Source organism: Garra rufa, chromosome 10, assembly GCF_049309525.1.
Source record: "Garra rufa chromosome 10, GarRuf1.0, whole genome shotgun sequence".
NCBI classification, from domain to species: Eukaryota; Metazoa; Chordata; class Actinopteri; order Cypriniformes; family Cyprinidae; genus Garra; species Garra rufa.
The window spans coordinates 7,374,407-7,395,626 of NC_133370.1; the positions used below are offsets into that span (position 1 = coordinate 7,374,407).

A 21,220-nucleotide genomic window follows, 5' to 3' on the forward strand; every position below is an offset into this window, starting at 1 on the left:
TTTTTGTTTACTTTAAAAGGTTTGGTGCCCATCCGCATCCATTATTTGGCTGGCAGACTGCACCGGTTTTCGTTAAAAAACTTTGTTTGTGTTCTGCTGAGGAAACAAAGTCCCCTACTTCTTGGATGCCCTGTCCCAGTCTTTAGCCATTTGAGTCCGAGTTGAGTCCGAGTCCAACTGAACACTACTGTTTGTCAGTATCTTAACCTTGTTTTAACCTTTACAACTAGAATAAGGCAATGACAATTTAAATGTAAAAAAGCAAACAGCTATTGCATATTGCTATTTGGATTTTTGATTTCACACCATCTTATAATTAGTGTCCTGCTCAGCAAACTTTAAAGTCATGTAACAGAAGTTATAACTTATGTATTGTGACATATTTCAGAATGAAACAGCTTTTAGAATGTGACAAATTATAGGGCAGGACAGGACTTGTCTTTATTTGCTGTTATATAGTAAATGTATACATTCAATGGGGTGGGTAGGAAGCTTTGTGAATGAGACCTGAGGAGCAGAAAATTCACCTCTTATCTCTGATTTTGGCTGTTTTGGGTTTTATATGATGAATGTTAAGACCTTAGACAGGGTAGATGGCATTTTGATTATTTTTTTTCTTGGATGAAAATGACAGTTTTTAAGAAGCAGTCTATGGAGGCCATGGAATAAAAGAGTAAAAAAAAGTACATTTGAGTTTATATTTAAAAATTCTGACTTTATTTTCACAATTCCGAGATTATATTTCACAATTTTGATAAGAAATGACATTCTCCCTTTTCCCCTCAGCTCAAAATCGTGAGTTTAAATCCCACACTTCTGACATTTTTCCCCTCAGAAAACTCTGAGTTAATTTGAGTTATAAAGTCTGAAATACAACATATAAAAAAAAAAAATTCTGAATTGTGAAAACCTGAATACTGAATGTCACTTTCGTAATAATGCGAGTCAGTAAAATTTACGTCAACTGTCCCTGGACTCGGCTGGACTCGGCAATTATTCCCGAGTCCGAAAAACTTGAGTCCGAGTCAAGTCCGAGTCAAAACGCATCCGAGTCCGTGACAAGTCCGAGTCCGCTAAAACTTGAACTCGAGACCGGACTCGAGTCCGAGTACAAGTCCGAGTACCCCAACTCTACCTGGGGGTCAGCAGATAAACATCAAATTTTCATTTTTGGGTGAACTATCCCTTTAAGATCTTGTTAGTCATCTACTGCAAAGGCCTATAAATACATGTAACTAACTTACAGCAGTGACCCACTCCAGTAGTTCTATAATTGTAAAATGAGAACTAGAGAATGGAACAGTGTTAATACCATGAAACCTCGGAGGGAAACATTTCGACTGCATTGCACATGAAGTATTAGAATGTCTTATCTGAATAATCTTAAATATCTCGACCAAGTGATGCATTTGTAATTTGTGATTTTTGCAGAAGTGACATTTTTTTGTATTTAAACTTTTTGTGACATTAACCAGGGGATTTTAAACCTGTCCTGTCAGACCCAGCACTGCATTCAGTGTGTCTCCCTCATTTATCACACCTGATTCCATTCATAGGCTTGTTAGCAGAGACTGCAAGACTTGAATTGGGTGTTAGATGAGGGAGACATACAAAATGTGCAGAGCTGGCTGAAGAGCACAGATGCAGGAAGTGACAGTCTGAACAGTGAATGTAAGATCATATCTTATCTCCTTGAGTGATAAGCTGTGTAGTAATAACACAAAGACAATGTACATGATGAAGATGGAGAGAGAAGAAACATCGTCACTTTTTGACAAAAGGACTGTCAGTTTGAAGAAGATCATTGTGTGTTTCCTTTGGCTCATAACAGGCAAGTGTCTTCGTTTATAATTTTGTTTATTCATGCGGTCAGTTGACGTGTTTTGCTGTATGACACGCTATACTCTGTTATGTCTAAAACTATTTTAGACAGTGTTTTGATCATTCTTTTATAATTACAGACTTTATTAATAAAGACTATAATCAATGTTTAATGTTCTGGTTATTTTGACTCAGAGAGGGTTTTCTTTTGGGCGAGAAAAAACAAAAAACAAACTTGTTCTAACTAAATGAAAAGAAGTTGACTAAACAGTTTGAATTCAAAATTTGTTGATAACATAGCATTATAAGAGATTTAAAAAAAAAAAAGTTTTTTTTTTTAGGTAAAGGATCTTCAGCATACCACTAGGGTTAAAATGAATTTAGTGAAGGCAATTGCATTGGTTTTGCATTGTCTTCCTGTAAGTTGTTTAAAATAAAAATACTGTTACTTAAAATAAATCATATATTAATCTATCATCTGTTCAGGCATCTGAACATGATTGATCATTCATCAATATTAACAAAAAACTCAAACTAAAGTTGATTTTTTTTCCCCCACCCTACATCTATAGGTCCTAAGTGCACAACAGGATCAGCAAGCAGAGTGTTATCAGTTCAGACTGGAGGATCAGTCATTATTCCATGTCATTATGACAAGAAATACACTGAACACAAGAAATACTGGTGCTTTGACGCCGGGTCAGCATACAATTACTGCTCTATTCTGGCATATGCTAATGAAACCAAAGGAAAGGTGTCAGTAACTGATCATCCGAATCAGAGTTTCTTTACTGTGACTATGAGAAACCTGCAACATGAAGACACTGGAGCTTATTGGTGTGCTGTGGAGATTGGAGGAATAATTGATGTGGATACGACAGAGCAGCTTCATCTCACAGTTCAATCAGGTATGAGATGAGTTTATTCTGATATTTGTTAAATCCTACTAATTCCTCAGAAATCACAATCCAAAATGACTGTTGTGTGTTCAGCTCCTGATGTGTCTGTGGTGAGCAGCAGTGTATCTGGACATGAAGGTGGTGATATCAGACTTCAGTGTTTCTACAGTTCTGGATATAAGAATAAACTCAAACGGTGGTGCAGATATAAAGATCAGAGCTGTTACACAGTGGGGAGGACTGACACATCCCAGAATTCATCAGTTGAGATCAGTGAAGATGGGAGAAGATCGTTCACTGTGCTGATGACTGGACTGAGACTGACTGATTCTGGCTGGTACTTCTGCTCTGTAGGAAAACAGGAGGCTCCTGTTCAACTTAATGTCACTGGTAAAACTCATTCACTAATGAGATCTACACAGGGTTTCTTGCTTGAAGAAAAAAACTAAATTTTTGTTTTATCTTTTCCCGTGTCTCTAGAAAATCCACAGGAGTCTGTTCTCACGGTCAGTGAATCAAAACCAGGTAAGACAGACTCTTACTGGAGGTTATGGTATAAATATAACAAATCTTTTTAAACTTACCTAACTTCTATTTGACAGCAGTTGTGACCACAGAAGGATTTGAGAGAAACAGGTTAGTAGCTTATTAAAATATTAATGAAAATATCATGGGCTTGATTCGATACTTGTATATGTATCAATATAGTCTAATATAGTGTCTTTCTTAATTTTTGGTCTATTTTTGTGACTGGTGTTGTTGCTTATTTTTGTCTTCTAGTCAGATTAATTTTTGTTCATATTTCTCTTGTTAGCAGAGATGCAACTACTATGTCATCTACAACACCGGTTTCAGTAAACACCTATCAGACAGCAAGCAGTGAAGAGCAGCACAATGAGTATTGAAATAGGATTTTCTTTGCTTAAATAGATTAAAACACCAAAAAGTTTCTCTGCAGCAAGTTTTTGCAGTGTTGAACAGTGTAGCCAATCACAGACCTGCCTGTTGATTTTATGAATGCAATCGTCAATCAGTGGTATTTAAGTTAGTCAAGTCAATTCACTTTTATTTTATAGCATTTTTTGTGTTTGGACCCTTTCCACTTATGACTGTATGATTTTGAGTTCTTTTCAGGATGAGGACAACTGATGGACCCATATACAACTATTATAGAAGGTTCAAATGCTCACTAATGCTCTAGAGGGAAAAAACATGCATTAAGAGGCAGGGGGTGAAAAGTTTTGAATAAAATGGAGTTGTGTACATTTGTCTTTTTTTCCCTTTTATATCATATTATTTCATTTAGTATTGCCCTTCCGAGGCTACAGAAGATAGGTACATGTTTACCAGAAGACAAAATCAGGTACATTTACCCTGTTCTTCATCAAATTCAAAAATGTTTTCACCCCCCTCCCGGCTCTTAATGCATTGTTTTTGCTTCTGGACATCAGTGAGTGTTTGAACCTCCTGTCAGTTGCTTATGAGTCCCTCAGTTGTCCTCAGTGTGAAAAGGTGCATCTTAAAATCAAAGTAATTGTTGGAAAGGGTTCATATACACAAAAATGCTGGAAAACCAAAGAATTTGTGGGACCTGAAGGATTCTTCTAAAGAACAGCAGGCAGTTTAACTGTTCAGGACAAACAAGGGACTCTTGAACAACTATCACCTAACATAAAAAAAAAAAAAAAATAGCTGTGGATCAGTCAGGTAAGAGCACAGTATTAGGAATCAAGGGGGTGTAAACTTTTGAACGGGGTAATTTTTATAAAAAAATATTATTTTCTCTTGTGGATTAACATCTTTCATGTGAACTATTTTATTCAGCTCAGTACTAAATAAACAATAACATGCCTTTTTAACGATCCCTCTTTTTTGGTAAAATAATTAACGTTTTGCAGATTCTAAAAGGGGATGTGAACTTTTGACCTAAACTCTACAGTAGGCATGTAAATGAAGGTCTACATTTCGGTGTCTCTCCATGTTAAACTAGTTAAATGTAAATTAATTTAATCTTACACTGTGGTACATGAACAGTATTGATCTGCGATCAAAACAACCGTAACGTGTTCCTCTCGCTGTAACAAATAAAGTATAGAGACTATCATCATTATAATAGAAGTTTACTTTGCTCACTTTCTATATTTTTATTAATAATTCATAACAGAAAGTGTTGTTTTTAATGCTTCATGCCCTAAAAATGCTGTTGCAAGTAATGACTTCTTTCACTGTGCATTGCTATTCTTGTTTTGGTGGTGCTCAGTTTGGTGGTTCTCTGTAACCATTTATGAAAGTTTATGATGCCATTGCCTTCAGATATTTAATTCCTGTGGTGTATTTCAGACTTTATTTTTATGTGTTTTGCTTTTTTGCTGCTTTTCTTTGTCTGGTGTAGTTATATCAGTGAGCTCAACTTCTTTATTTGCATGTATGTTTATTTTAGTTGTCTATATGTCGATTTGTAGAATTGCAATGTCTTTTTGTGGTGAGTGTGAAATGAGTTCAGAAACAAAACACCACTTTAAGGGTGTTTGGACAAGAATATTTCAGTTATGGTCACACTGTATTTTTTTTCTTCACTCAAATTTCTCAAAGTCTTTTGCACTGTTGGTTATCACAGGGATTTGTATCTGGAGGTGTGGATTCCAGCGGTTGTGCTGCTGATGGTGATTGCGATTGTCATGTCAGCCGTTATTCTGAAGAAACGCAGTCAGTATTAATAACCTTTCTTAATATATGACAGATTACATTAAAAAAAGTGTGTTCATGATCAGTTTATGTACCCGTAGATTTGCACGTATATTTATAAGCTTCTTGTTGATGAACAGTTCCACTAAATAAGTGATAACATTATTTATTTTCTTACTGACAGACAATGAACACATCACAGAGGTGAACAGAGAAGAAGCCAATGACGCAGTAAGTCTGAGTTAAACAATTTGAGTTAAAACTCATAACTGAGAGATTTAGAGCATCAGATGTGTTTATTTTCAGGGAAATAGTGTCAGTTCATCTTCAGCGGTTGCAGAGAATGAAGTGACTTACTCCTTTGTGACAGTACGACACAAAACTAAAGCAGTAAGTGAACACACAATAGCATAAATAGAAAATATCTGATCTCAGTTGTACTGTAATGTAATTTTCAGTATTCCTTATTAATCATCTTCCATATCTCCAGAGAAGCCCAGTATCTGTGGAGGATGAGGTGATGTACAGCTCTGTGCACAAGCAGGTGAGATGTTACAAGTTTTCTGTTTTCAAGTTCTCAAGTTAATAATCACAGGATGTTTTACACACACACACACACACACACACACACACACACACACACACACACACACACACACACACACACACACACACACACACACACATGTTGGGTTTACATGTTTTATGGGGACATTCCATAGGCGTAATGGTTTTTATACTGTACAAACCGTACTTTCTATCGCCCTACACCTACCCTACTCCTAAACCTAGCCCTCACAGGAGATTGTGCAAACTTTTACTTCCTCAAAAAAACTCATTGTGCATGATTTATAAGCCTGTTTCCTCATGGGGACCTGAGAAATGTCCCCACAAGGTCAAAATCTACTGGTATTCCTATCCTTGTGGGGACATTTGGTCCCCACAACGTGATGAATACCAGGTACACACACACACACACACACACACACACACACACACACACACACACACACACACACACACACACACACTAAACATGTGATTTCATCTCACTGTTTAATCTCTTAATTACAGGTTAACCACTAAATACCTGAGCAAAATAGGAACACAATGGTACTGAAGTTGAATCATCCTAATATATAGTTTGTTTTTTTCTTCCAGGAATAATTACAAATAAAGCATGCAAACAACTAATTCTGATGAAATTGTGCTTTCATCTCTTATCATCTGTCAATATCCCTTGTACACTCTAAAAATGCTGGCTTAAAAACAACTTGGCAATTTTTTTTACTTTGAAGGTTATTTTAAGTAATAAAAATGCACTCTAAAATCTGAAGAACAGATCATTTAATGTTATAATTGTAATTTTATTTAATGTTACAATCATAAAATCTTTAAAAACTTCAGTTAAAATCAGTAAAGGTTTTAGGACGAGACAGGAGCAGCAAGAACAGCCAATGAGAATCTGTGGGAAAAAAATTGCTATCAATATGCTGTTCCAGTGCATTAAATGGCTAGTAGCCTACTGGGGGTAACGTATTACAACTAACGCGAGTTACGTAATCAGATTACTTTTTTAAGTAACTAGTAAAGTAACGCATTACTTTTTAATTTAAGAAAATATCTGTTTTTTTTTCTACTTTTTTTTTACTTTGATTTGAGATTAAAGGTGAACATGCAAAAAAAAGTGTAGTGGCATTGTGCACATACTATTGCATTGTAAAAAAAAAAAGGTTTAAAATTAAGTTTTAGTGTTTTACTGAACACTTCTTTAGTAATAAGTGTGTAAATTGTTGTGATGCTTGCTTTTGATTGACAATAAATAAAATCTATATTTGTCTATTTGTGAATGTATTTTGCAATTTCTACTTTTAATCTGTTGAACATTTTATGTATGTAAACATATGAACATGTATGTAAACATGTGAACATGTATATAAACATATACATACTTAAGCCCCTTCACACTTTAATGTTTCAGATCATCAAACTAATTTAAATATTAATCAAAGATAACACAAGTAAACACAACATGCAGTTTTTAAATGAAGGGTTTTCTTTTTTTATGAAGGAAAACAAAATCCAAACCCACATGTGTGGAAAAAGTGGCCAAGTGGTTAAAACATAACTGTGGTTTATCACACCTGAGTTCAGTTTCTCTAGCCACACCCAGGCCTGATTATTGGCACACCTGTTTGCAATCAAGAAATCACTTAAATAGGACCTGCCTAACAAAGTGAAGTAGACCAAAAGATCCTCAAAAGCTACACACCATGTTGAGATTTAAAGAAATTCAGGAACAAATGAGAAAGAAAGTAATTGAGATCTCTCAGTCTGGAAAAAGTTATAAGGCCATTTCTAAAGCTTTGGGACTCTAGCGAACCACAGTAAGAGCCATTATCCACAAATGGTGAAAACATGGAACAGTGGTAAACCTACCCAGGAGTGGCCGACCAAAATTACCCCAAGAGCGCAGCGACGACTCATCCAAGAGGTCACAAAAGACCCCAGAACAACATCTTAAGAACTGCAGGCCTCTCTTGCCTCAGTTAAGGTCAGTGTTCATGACTCCACCATAAGAAAGAGACTGGGCAAAAATGGCCTGCTTGGAAGAGTTCCAAACTGAAAACCACTGCTGAGCAAAAAGAACATAAAGGCTCGTCTCAGTTTTGCCAGAACACATCTTGATGATCCTCAAGACTTTTGGGAAATTACTCTGTGGACTGACGAGACAAAAGTTTAACTTTTTGGAATGTGGCATGTTTAGAAGGCTTGGCAAAGGAAAACCTCTTCTATCTAAAAAAAAAACAGGGCAGCACAGTTTAGGTCTGCAAAGTTGCATCTGAACAAAACATTCAAGTCTTCTAGAATAATGTCCTTTGAACTGACAAGACCAAAGTGGGAATGTTTGGCCATAATCCACAGTACCAAGTTTGGTGAAAACCTAAAGAGCATATCAGCACAAACACCTCATTACAAAAGTCACACATGCTGGTGGAGGGCTGATGATTTTGGGCTTGTTTTGCCACAGGACCTGGACATCTCACAGTCATTGAGTCGGCCATGAACTCCTCTGTATATCAAAGTATTCTCAGATTAAATGTGAGGGCATCTGCTATAAACAGCTAAAGTTGGGGTATAATTGGCAACAGATAAAGTCATTCAGAAAATGAATTACTAAATGAATTACTGCTAAAAATGGATCTACAGGCAATTGACTCATAGGGTGTCCTAACTTTGTCACACATGTCTTTTCCTTTCGGCTGTATTTTTGTTAAAGGGGTCATCGGATGCAAAACTGGCTTTTACATGTTGTTTAAATATTAATGTGTGTTAGCAATTTGTGTACACAACCACCCTACAATGATAAAAATCCACCCAGTGGTATTCTTTTAATCTTCAAAAAGTAATAAAATCAGGTCATTCTCAGCTTCTTGTTGTTGTGGCGAAACACAGTTGATTGACATGAAAGTCTTACCTTAGAACCGCCCTCACCGAGCTGAAACAGTCCCAATTCGATCGCCATTCTGTGACTCAGGTGTAGAGGAAGACTCTAATTGAGCGATTGAGGTGTTCTGTTGTTGGATGTAATCATGAACATAGCAGACCTCATTTACTCCCGACATCTGAGCCTCTGAAGACGCAGAGGATTAATGTTACTTCGTTTTTAAAAGGAAAGCGGCGATCCCAATCTACAAATGCATCTATGTTCGTGCGAATTGTTCCTGATGCAGCTTCACCCACAGCAGAAGTGAGTATAAGGGTTTTTTATGCATCTTTGCAAATGGCCTTTCTTAATAATGTGCTTGTTGGCAAGTTTCGCTGATAAGCGCAGCTAAACGCGGCTAAAGTAAACATTACAGCTCCTAATCCCTCAGCAGAGAGGGGCTGGGCGAGCAGAGCTTATTTGCATTTAAAGGGCCCATGTGTACAATGAGCTGATATTTTGCAGAGCTCATTTTGACAAGGTAAAAGGGTGTTTTTTTACACTACCACTGAGAATTTTTAACCAAAGTATATTACAGACTTTTCATTAAGACCCTAAAGAATCATATGTACTTGTGGAAAATGGGCATCTGATGACCCCTTTAATCGAATCACCATTTGACATGTTTCGGTTTATTAAAACAATAACTCATAAGCAATAAATCAAAAATAACAGCGAGAAAGTCTTCACACACACACACACACACACACACACACACACACACACACACACACACACACACACACACACACACACACACACACACACACACACACACACACACACACACACCACTCCTGGTATAGGTAGAGCTCTTTGGTTTTCATGACAATCCAAGCACAGAGTATGTTTGTCCTTTCATTACAGTATCAAAAATTCAGAAGGCAATTTGCAGTAACTTCTCAAAAGAGCAAGCATATCTATGTCTATTTTAATATATCAATAATAACACCTCTAGCTGCATGAGCAAGGCATACTTATTAGCATATAGCTTTCTTGTTCCCCTTTTACGCCTCCAAAGAACACTTTTATGAGGCTGAGGGGAAAATCAAAATACAAAGTGTTTAATATAGGCGTTCCATTTGCAACACTTGTTGCAAATGCATCACCTAAACAAACCATTTTTGTTAATAAAACATATGTTGCAGTATCATATATTATTAACCACAGGTGAGCTATTCTCACCGTTTGCAGTTTACAAATCATAACTACATCTTAAACAGAGTTTAATTCAAAATAGAAGTAATTCAAAGCAATCAATACTTTTACCAATCTCGTTATTTTTTTATTTCTATCGTCTTGTCTTCTAATCAATTGAATAACTTTCCCTTAGTTTAAAGAGGATTCTCTGATGCTTTTGGCTCTTCTAGATATGTGTAAATATTTGTGTGCAATTTATGCAATTAAAACACATTTCATGACATATAAGCTCTCTAATGGAATGAGTTTCCAGGTTCCACTCCACAGCTGTATGCACATGCAATGCAAATATATATAATCTGACTCATTTTTGCAGAAAGTTCAGACCATTTCCTCTCCTCTGTATGGTGTGACGCTGAAATTCATAAAATACAAGAGGAAGTTGACAGATCCAAATAGCACAGAAATGTGCAAAGAAACATTATTACAACGCTTTGACAAAGGAACGATCAGCGCCATGCAGTTCATTTCAATTTTTCTTTGGCTCATAACAGGCAACTGTTTTCTCTTTCTGTATATTTATTAATTTTTATATATATATATATATATATATATATATATATTGATATTTTTCATAAATGTGTTTTAGAAATATAATCATGCCAACGTAATATTTTGTCATGTTTGCTGATCTTTTCTTCACCCAGGTTTTAAGTGGGAAACTGGATCAGGAGGCAAAGTGGTAACAGTTCAGACTGGAGGATCAAGCATTATTCCATGTTATTATGATGAGACATATGCAGCAGAATATAAGAAATACTGGTGCTTTGATGCAACAGCATCATACCGTTCTTGCTCAACTCTGGCATATGCTAATGAAACCAAAGGAAAAGTGTCAGTAATTGATCATCCAGATCAGAGTTTCTGTACTTTGACTGTAAGGAACCTGAAGCATGAAGACACTGGAACTTATTGGTGTGCTGTGGAGGTCGGAGGAATATTTGTAAAGGATGCTATAGAGCAGTTTCAACTCACAGTTCAGTCAGGTATGAGATGAGTTTTCATTCAAATAAAAATTGTTTTTAATTTCTGATAAATCACAATCTCAAATGACGTTTGTGTGTGTGTGTGTGTGTGTGTGTGTGTGTGTGTGTGTTCAGCTCCTGATGTGTCTGTGGTTAGCAGCAGTGTATCTGGACATGAAGGTGGTGATATCAGTGTGCAGTGTCTCTACAGTCCTGGATATCAGAATAAACTCAAACAGTGGTGCAGATATAAAGATCCGAGCTGTTACACAGTGGGGAGGACTGACACAGCCCATACTCCATCAGTCCAGATCATTGATGATGGGAGAAGATCCTTCACTGTGGTGATGACTGGACTGAGACTACCTGATTCTGGCTGGTACTTCTGCTCTGTAGGAAAACAGCAGGTTCCTGTTCAGCTCACAGTCTCTGGTAAAACTCATTCACAATCAAATCAGCACATGGTTTCTTGCTGGAACATTAAAAGAAAATGACTAAAATAAGTCTGCATCTTTTTAGTTCCTGAGGTCTCTCGAGAAGATCCACAGGTTCCTGTTCTCACCGTGACTGAAGCAAAAACAGGTAATACAGACTTTTCTTGAAGGGTTATGACATTAAGTCATAATCAATGGTTGTAATCTTTGCTTAATTTTTTATTCACCAGTTGTAACCACAGACGGATTTGAGAAATACAGGTATCCTTTTAAAATATAATTAAGATTTATATATATATATATTTTTTTGTCATGGTATTTATTCTATTTAATTTTTTTGATGCATGATAGAGTTGATTTTTTTGTCTTTCTAAGCATTTTTTTGTGTTTTTGCATGTGGTGCTGTCTGTGCTTGTTATTCCATAGTTTTGCAAAACCAGGTAATTTAAACTGATTGCATAACATATTTAATAAATTTTGATTTATTCCGATTTATTAAACATTCTTTTTCATTTCTGACACCAACTGTGAGCACAGACACCAGCACTGAGATGAACATGTTAGTATTATTATGGTTTCATTATTCAGATTTATTCATTTGTTTTACTATGGCCTGGTTTCACAGACAGGGCTTAGGCTAAACCAGGATTAGGCCATAGTTCAATAAGGACAATTAAGTAATTTTTATAAACATGCTTGCAAAAAAAAAAAAAAAAAAAAAACGTATTGGTGTGCATCTTAAGACAAAACAAAGGCACATTTTAAGATCAAACAGTGCAATTTTATTTCAGCTGAAAAAACTCAGACTTACATTTTAGTCTAGAACTAGGCTTAAGCCTTGTCTGTGAAACCGGGAGAGTGTGTCCTAAATCTACATTATGTGACTTAATCAACACTCATATTTGCATCTTTGTGCCATTGTCATATCTTTCTACACATTCTGTCTTTCAGGAGGCACACAGAGGAACATTTCTGTCTGTCACAGAATTAGAGATCACAGATTGCTCCTGAAGGACTTTTGAGTGTCTAGATAAATTACTGAGATTTTGTGAAACTCACATGAGATTTGGTTTTGCTTGATTGGAGGTGACCATCTGATTGACATGTAAAGCAACCAATCACAGTTCAGTTTGTATTCAAAGGCTGTTTAGGGGCGGGATTGTTTGAAATCAGTTACTGTGATAGACACAGATGCAGAAAGAGTAATTCAAATAGGGGTGTGACAGACTCCCACCATAAAAGCAGAATTTTGCATGTGAATCCTTTGAGACTCTTCACAGAATCAGGCTGAAAAACGAAAGACCTATTTGTCTGTTATTGTCATGACTCTGGGCTGTGGGTTTTTCCTCCTCCACCGGAGGTCGCTGTTCTATTCCCTCCACACTCCATGCCTCATCTCACACACCTGTCACTCTGATCACACAGCTGTTCCCCATCACACACAGACTATATTAGTCTTCACTCACCCACCACTCGTTGAGTTTGCATTGTTTGGATTGTTTTGAGTTTGGTCTGTGTTTGAATCTGTCTTGCTTTTGTCTTAAGTTCCAGTAGTGTTGTGCCGTGTTGGCCCTTTGGTTTTGTTTGTTTTATTATTATTTATAATAAATTCACTCTTCCCTGCATTTGGACCCAGATCTCCTTCTCTAAACGTGACAGTTATACAGACAATATTTTGTCTGTACCCACATATCTGTTTTCTCTCTCTATACAAGACACTATATTTTGTCCTCTCTCAATTTGTACTCTTTTCAGTCATTTCTACTAATAAATCCTATCATTTCCATCAGTCTCTGTGTAAGGATTGGATGCAGTACTGATAAAATGTCAGTATTTATAGAGTTTCCTTTTTATGGTCATTAGTTTCTGTTTCCTGTTTGGATAATAAATGATCATGTGATCATCCATATCTCTCATGCAGCTAAATTAGCTAAATTAGGTTGTGTATCATCACTAAGTGCATTAGCATAGATAATTTGTTCATTAGCATAATAAAACTGTATCAACATTTTATTCTATCATTTATTATTCTAAATTTATCTTAATGTGCAAATTTTTAGAAAATAAGGTACAAAACTGTAGTTGGGGTGGTATCCTTTGAAAAACTAGTAATATGTACTATTTAGAGGTAAATAAGGTACAAATACTAAGGTAGACTTTTGTACCTTGTAATGTCCTACTGGCAAAGCAAACACAATTTAAAGGGGAAGTGTTTTCAGTGCATGTATGCTGGGTATAAACAAGGAAACCAATAAAACAGCAGACATACGATACCAAAAATGTATTTTCACAAACTAATGACACTGAACTGAAACAACACACCATGTACAAAAAGTCCTTGGACTGTTAAAAGCTTAGAGTCTGCTGGGTTCTTTACCATAAAACTGTCTTGAGGAAACTCCATGTGTTGACAGTCCAATGTGTTCACGAGTGTTTATGAATTTAAAGTGCAAGTGTTAGTCCTGGAAGGGTAATTGTCCATCAAAGTATACTTCACAATCCAGGTAGTAAATGACGTCGACCCGAATCTTATTGAAGTGTCAGCCCCTTACTAGGTCATGCTGCTCCTTTCATATTTAGCCAGTGAAGTGACGCCACTTCCTAGTTCCTGTCAAATGCTTGTCACATGACAGAAAGAGTCCCATTTTTCTTAAAGAAAAACTCCCCATTTTAAGAGGAGTTCAAATGGACAGGGAAAAATGCAAAACCATTTAAAACCCTGATACACAAATTGTTACATGCAGAGCAGTTAAAACATGTCCCTTTTGTGGCAGTGTCACAACAATAATGCTAATTTATAGATGCTGTGTATTAGTATATGCAGAAATTAACATTTACCTATGTAGATAACAGTTGTGTTCATTCTTAGATCATGACGGCTGAATGGTAACAAATTTAAATTTTAACACTTTTGATTACTAAACACTCATCAAACGAAATAAATCTTGAATTGCACATTGTTTTATGAATATGTGTGGTCTACACACCCTTCAGCTAGAAGGTGCATGACATCTAAGATCATTACCGCCTGCCTCTAAGATAATATAAGGATAGAAACCAGAAATTGACCAATTATACCGCTGTATTGCAGTGAAAAATTCATAAAGGAAACATAAGCAAGAGTAAACACAATGGCCTCATACGTGAAAGCAAAAGTATTTTACATTTTAATCGAATGTTGGCTCTATTTAGGTGAGAGTATTTAATATTGCATTGTGGTTGCACATTTCATGCTTTTAATGTGGTTTGTAATGTGTTCTATTTGAACACTGAACAAATTAAGAAATTATTTGTTAATGTTGGAAATGATAAGGGTTTGTGTGTTATGTCCCTGGATTACTCTTATGTCTTGTCCGTACTGTACCTGTTTGCCTGTTGTAAGGGATTAATTACATAATAATTTAGCTCAAAGGGAATCGAATATGATTCAGGGAATTTGAACAGAATCGCTGTTTTACGGCTGTTCAAGAGTCGACCCGCGATTCATTCACAAGCCGTGCAACAGAAACTCTGCGATGGATATTACTATCCAGAATATAGTGAAAACACCATATATTAGCACAGTAGCAAAATCAGCAGTTTAAGACATTAACTTGTAAGCACAAAACACAAGATACTTATCTTTTCTAATAAAAATATGATTTTATTGGATAAACCTAACACATACAAACTAATCTAACATAAACACACGCATTCACACAGGTTGCAGAAAGAGAAAGTGAGGAAAGAATGAGTTTAAAGGAATGAAAATATGAAGTCCCAAGTTTATAGCAATATGTGCAATTGCTTAGACCTGAACAACCATCAATCACTTAATTAACCCTCGTATTGAGTCTCTCAAAGAGGTTATTAGACTTTATATCAAAATGCACCAGTTCAGTGAGAATCTGGAAGTTGTACTTGCGTTGCCTTTTGTATCGAGGGGATTCCTTTCGTGTGTCGGGTTTTCCCGAGGTTGCTGATTGGTTGGTGGTCGGTCAATGTGATGTCTTCTTGGGCGTTGGCTGGATATGCGAGTTGCGCGCTGTTAAAGTTGAGGTCCGCGAAGACGTTTGGGTCGGGCGCGGCTTGCACGAAACTTAACTTGAACATGAAACTCTCAACGGAAATAAATAAAAGAATTAAAGTAAAAGACAGAAGTGTGATGATCTCCTCATGTTTCCTTTAGAGGAGCGGCTGGCATGCAGGCCAGGCAGCGTTGAAACGCAGCGGCACGAAGCCAAGAGATTGAGAGCGTAAGAGTGAGGAGTAAGAGAGTGTAAGAGAGAGATTTGAGGGTGTCCTGAGTTTTTAAACTCAGCTTTTGGACACATCCCAAATGGTGTCTTGACCAATTAAAACATTGTCCTAACTTCAGGGGACTGTCGGTTGCTCCTCCCAACCATAAATCACAATGTCATGTGATCAGTCCCTTGGGTCCCAACTTTCCCGCTCTTTGGCAAAGTTAAATATAATAATGATAGCTAGCTGCATTAACCCTGCCCTTGATAAAACACAGTGGACCAACACCAGCAGCTGACATGGCACCCCAGACCATCACTGACTGTGGGTACTTGACACTGGACTTCAGGCATTTTGGCATTTCCCTCTCCCCAGTCTTCCTCCAGACTCTGGCACCTTGATTTCCGAATGACATGCAAAATTTGCTTTCATCCGAAAAAAGTACTTTGGTCCACTGTGTTTTATCAAGGGCAGGGTCAATGCAGCTAGCTGAAAAGCTAATGTTTAAAAAAAAAAAAACTGACTTACTGCACATGATCGGTGACCTCTCTTAATCATTTTTTTTTTAGAAAGGGACGCCCATTTTACGTCGTGGTAATGAAACCCCTGGAATTTAGTGAGTCCCGACTTTTTCAGACTTGGGGCAGTCTTGCATGCTTCCTTCCTGTACATCTATTCAGTATAATTCACTCACTTAACTGTAGGGAGCGCCAAAATTGCAAAAATACACAAAACCACATACAGTTGATTGAGTATAATTTGATAGTAATAGGCTACTGCTAATAAGTAATAACCTTAACGCTTATCCTCTTCCGCCAGGAGGTGGCGACACCTGCACGTATAAAAAAGTATTTGTCATTGAATTATACATTCAAGAGATTCCAATAGTAAAACAAGTCTTTATTAATTGAGACACTGACTCCTTCATTTTTTTTGTTTACATTTTGTTTAAATGTAGACTTAAGCAATGAACAATCCGTCAGAGCCACTAGTAAAGTACGTAATTTTGTTTATATTTATAATCCTTTTTTTCATTAGAATCGTGATCTACAATTTATAAAAGAAAATTGTTTCAATTTATCCAGAATCATGCAGCTTTAGTTTACATGTTTATTACTGCATATAATTCATTAAAATTAGGGATGCACCGATATGAATCGGCCGATCATGCTTGTGCGTTTTGTCAGTAAAGCCGGTTCTGTAATCAGCGGTAAATGCCATCAGGTGCGTGATTTCACGTTGAGCCGTATATACTACACACAGCCATTGTTTACAGACGAGCTGCGCAAATCCATGTTCATTATCAGTGTGAATGTGCGCAGCTCGTCAGTGAACAACGGCTGTGTGTAGTATATACGGCTCAACGTGAAATCACGCACCTGATGGCATTTACCGCTGATTACAGAACCGGCTTTACTGACAAAACGCGCAAGTTATCGACCGATACATATCGGTGCATCCCTAATTTTAATGAATTATATGCAGGAACTGAGAGAGCGTTCACCGCCGCGTCCGGAACTGAGAGAGCGTTCACCGCCGCGTCCGGAACAGAGAGAACGGTCACCGCCGCGTCAGGAACAGAGAGAACGGTCACCGCCGCGTCAGGAGCAGAGAGAGCGGTCACCGCCGCGTCAGGAGCAGAGAGAGCGGTCACCGCCGCGTCCGGAACAGAGAGAACGGTCACCGCCGCGTCAGGAACTGAGAGAGCGTTCACCGCTGCGTCCGGAACAGAGAGAACGGTCACCGCCGCGTCAGGAACAGAGAGAACGGTCACCGCCGCGTCAGGAACAGAGAGAACGGTCACCGCCGCGTCAGGAACAGAGAGAACGGTCACCGCCGCGTCAGGAACTGAGAGAACGGTCACCGCCGCGTCAGGAACTGAGAGAGCGTTCACCGCCGCGTCCGGAACAGAGAGAACGGTCACCGCCGGGTCAGGAACAGTGAGAACGGTCACCGCCGCGTCAGGAACAGAGAGAACGGTCACCGCCGCGTCAGGAACAGAGAGAACGGTCACCGCCGCGTCAGGAACAGAGAGAACGGTCACCGCCGCGTCAGGAACAGAGAGAACGGTCACCGCCGCGTCAGGAACAGAGAGAACGGTCACCGCCGCGTCAGGAACAGAGAGAACGGTCACCGCCGCGTCAGGAACTGAGAGAGCGTTCACCGCCGCGTCCGGAACAGAGAGAACGGTCACCGCCGCGTCCGGAACAGAGAGAACGGTCACCGCCGCGTCAGGAGCAGAGAGAGCGGTCACCGCCGCGTCCGGAACAGAGAGAACGGTCACCGCCGCGTCAGGAACAGAGAGAACGGTCACCGCCGCGTCCGGAACAGAGAGAACGGTCACCGCCGCGTCAGGAACAGAGAGAACGGTCACCGCCGCGTCAGGAACTGAGAGAGCGTTCACCGCCGCGTCCGGAACAGAGAGAACGGTCACCGCCGCGTCCGGAACAGAGAGAACGGTCACCGCCGCGTCAGGAACTGAGAGAGCGTTCACCGCCGCGTCCGGAACAGAGAGAACGGTCACCGCCGCGTCAGGAACAGAGAGAACGGTCACCGCCGCGTCAGGAGCAGAGAGAGCGGTCACCGCCGCGTCCGGAACAGAGAGAACGGTCACCGCCGCGTCAGGAACTGAGAGAGCGTTCACCGCCGCGTCAGGAACTGAGAGAGCGTTCACCGCCGCGTCAGGAACAGAGAGAGCAGTCACCGCCGCGTCCGGAACAGAGAGAACGGTCGCCGCCGCGTCAGGAACAGAGAGAACGATCACCGCCGCGTCCGGAACAGAGAGAACGGTCGCCGCCGCGTCAGGAACAGAGAGAGCGGTCACCGCCGCGTCCGGAACTGAGAGAGCGTTCACCGCCGCGTCCGGAACAGAGAGAACGGTCGCCGCCTCGTCAGGAACTGAGAGAGCGTTCACCGCCGCGTCCGGAACAGAGAGAACGGTCACCGCCGCGTCAGGAACAGAGAGAGCGGTCACCGCCGCGTCCGGAACAGAGAGAACGGTCACCGCCGCGTCAGGAACTGAGAGAGCGTTCACCGCCGCGTCCGGAACAGAGAGAACGGTCACCGCCGCGTCAGGAACAGAGAGAGCGTTCACCGCCGCGTCAGGAACAGAGAGAACGGTCACCGCCGCGTCAGGAACAGAGAGAACGGTCACCGCCGCGTCAGGAACAGAGAGAACGGTCACCGCCGCGTCAGGAACAGAGAGAACGGTCACCGCCGCGTCAGGAACTGAGAGAGCGTTCACCGCCGCGTCCGGAACAGAGAGAACGGTCACCGCCGCGTCCGGAACAGAGAGAACGGTCACCGCCGCGTCAGGAACAGAGAGAACGGTCACCGCCGCGTCAGGAGCAGAGAGAGCGGTCACCGCCGCGTCCGGAACAGAGAGAACGGTCACCGCCGCGTCAGGAACAGAGAGAACGGTCACCGCCGCGTCCGGAACAGAGAGAACGGTCACCGCCGCGTCAGGAACAGAGAGAACGGTCACCGCCGCGTCAGGAACTGAGAGAGCGTTCACCGCCGCGTCCGGAACAGAGAGAACGGTCACCGCCGCGTCCGGAACAGAGAGAACGGTCACCGCCGCGTCAGGAACTGAGAGAGCGTTCACCGCCGCGTCCGGAACAGAGAGAACGGTCACCGCCGCGTCCGGAACAGAGAGAACGGTCACCGCCGCGTCAGGAACTGAGAGAGCGTTCACCGCCGCGTCCGGAACAGAGAGAACGGTCACCGCCGCGTCAGGAACAGAGAGAACGGTCACCGCCGCGTCAGGAGCAGAGAGAGCGGTCACCGCCGCGTCCGGAACAGAGAGAACGGTCACCGCCGCGTCAGGAACTGAGAGAGCGTTCACCGCCGCGTCAGGAACTGAGAGAGCGTTCACCGCCGCGTCAGGAACAGAGAGAGCAGTCACCGCCGCGTCCGGAACAGAGAGAACGGTCGCCGCCGCGTCAGGAACAGAGAGAACGGTCACCGCCGCGTCCGGAACAGAGAGAACGGTCGCCGCCGCGTCAGGAACAGAGAGAGCGGTCACCGCCGCGTCCGGAACTGAGAGAGCGTTCACCGCCGCGTCCGGAACAGAGAGAACGGTCGCCGCCTCGTCAGGAACTGAGAGAGCGTTCACCGCCGCGTCCGGAACAGAGAGAACGGTCACCGCCGCGTCAGGAACAGAGAGAGCGGTCACCGCCGCGTCCGGAACAGAGAGAACGGTCACCGCCGCGTCAGGAACTGAGAGAGCGTTCACCGCCGCGTCCGGAACAGAGAGAACGGTCACCGCCGCGTCAGGAACAGAGAGAACGGTCACCGCCGCGTCAGGAGCAGAGAGAGCGGTCACCGCCGCGTCCGGAACAGAGAGAACGGTCACCGCCGCGTCAGGAACTGAGAGAGCGTTCACCGCCGCGTCAGGAACTGAGAGAGCGTTCACCGCCGCGTCAGGAACAGAGAGAGCGTTCACCGCCGCGTCAGGAACAGAGAGAGCAGTCACCGCCGCGTCCGGAACAGAGAGAACGGTCACCGCCGCGTCCGGAACAGAGAGAACGGTCGCCGCCGCGTCAGGAACAGAGAGAGCGGTCACCGCCGCGTCCGGAACTGAGAGAGCGTTCACCGCCGCGTCCGGAACAGAGAGAACGGTCGCCGCCTCGTCAGGAACAGAGAGAATGGTCACCGCCGCGTCCGGAACAGAGAGAACGGTCGCCGCCACGTCAGGAACAGAGAGAGCGGTCACCGCCGCGTCAGGAACAGAGAGAGCGGTCACCGCCGCGTCAGGAGCAGAGATAGCGGTCGCCGCCGCATCAGGAACAGAGAGAGCGGTCACCGCCGCGTCAGGAGCAGAGATAGCGGTCGCCGCCGCATCAGGAACAGAGAGAGCGGTCACCACCGCGTCCGGAACAGAGAGCGCGGTTACCACCGCGTCAGGAACAGAGAGCGTGGACACTTCAGCCTTCCCACGGAAGAGCCACTCCACCCCCACTGCAAAGCGGGAACGCCGTCGTGCCGACTCGGCCCTACAGGCCTCCATCTCGGCCAGTTGGAGGTAAATGACCTCCTCGAACCGAGCGGCCGACGCCGCCTCAAACGCCGCCGCCTCCTCAGAAAAAAAAAAATTACTCCCCGCTGGACCCATCTGTGGAGTCTGCATTCTGTCACGTTGAGATAGGTGAGGTCTGGGTCCAGATGCAGGTAAGAAATATATTTTACTTAAACACAAAATAAACAGATAAACAAACAAACAAACGGCCAACACGGCACACACGACTGGATCTGGGCAGGAGCAGGATTCACATAAAACTTGAAAACAGAGACAGGAAACAAACCATACGGAAGACAGGAAACAATGCAGACTCACCAGGGTAGTGGAAGTGTGGAGATTATAAAGACAAATCATAAGTGTTATCAGCTGGGGAAGACAGGTGACAATCGAGGCTGGTGCAACAATCAGAGAAGTGTAGTGCAGGGAAGGGAAAACAGCGACATCGTGTGGCGAAGGGAAAGGCAGCAGCCCAGAGTCATGACACCAAG

At 41.7% G+C, this 21,220-nt stretch overlaps 2 protein-coding genes across 2 annotated transcripts; both read left to right on the plus strand.

Annotated features, from left to right (window-relative positions):
* Positions 1–1,728: 1,728 nt before the first annotated feature.
* LOC141343863 (polymeric immunoglobulin receptor-like) lies at positions 1,729–6,491 on the plus strand. The gene is made up of 9 exons (XM_073848533.1): positions 1,729–1,831; positions 2,394–2,729; positions 2,814–3,110; positions 3,201–3,273; positions 5,338–5,426; positions 5,590–5,636; positions 5,712–5,795; positions 5,896–5,949; positions 6,480–6,491. The coding sequence occupies exons 1-9, from the start codon at positions 1,729–1,731 to the stop codon at positions 6,489–6,491; spliced, it is 1,095 nt and encodes a 364-aa protein (XP_073704634.1).
* Positions 6,492–10,333: 3,842 nt separating this feature from the next.
* Positions 10,334–12,482, plus strand: LOC141343864 (polymeric immunoglobulin receptor-like). Its single transcript, XM_073848534.1, has 6 exons — positions 10,334–10,361; positions 10,740–11,078; positions 11,193–11,482; positions 11,585–11,639; positions 11,722–11,752; positions 12,443–12,482. The coding sequence occupies exons 1-6, from the start codon at positions 10,334–10,336 to the stop codon at positions 12,480–12,482; spliced, it is 783 nt and encodes a 260-aa protein (XP_073704635.1).
* The last annotated feature ends 8,738 nt before the right edge of the window (positions 12,483–21,220 follow it).

Excerpts from the sequence above, each read along its gene's own strand:
- LOC141343863 (XM_073848533.1), top strand. The coding sequence starts at position 1,729 with ATGTACATGATGAAGATGGAGAGAGAAGAAACATCGTCACTTTTTGAC. Across the intron at positions 2,730-2,813 it reads TCATCTCACAGTTCAATCAG|CTCCTGATGTGTCTGTGGTG; the intron begins GTATGAGATGAG and ends TTGTGTGTTCAG. Across the intron at positions 3,111-3,200 it reads TGTTCAACTTAATGTCACTG|AAAATCCACAGGAGTCTGTT; the intron begins GTAAAACTCATT and ends CCGTGTCTCTAG.
- LOC141343864 (XM_073848534.1), top strand. The coding sequence starts at position 10,334 with ATGAGTTTCCAGGTTCCACTCCACAGCT. Across the intron at positions 10,362-10,739 it reads CCAGGTTCCACTCCACAGCT|GTTTTAAGTGGGAAACTGGA; the intron begins GTATGCACATGC and ends TTCTTCACCCAG. Across the intron at positions 11,753-12,442 it reads GACGGATTTGAGAAATACAG|GAGGCACACAGAGGAACATT; the intron begins GTATCCTTTTAA and ends TCTGTCTTTCAG.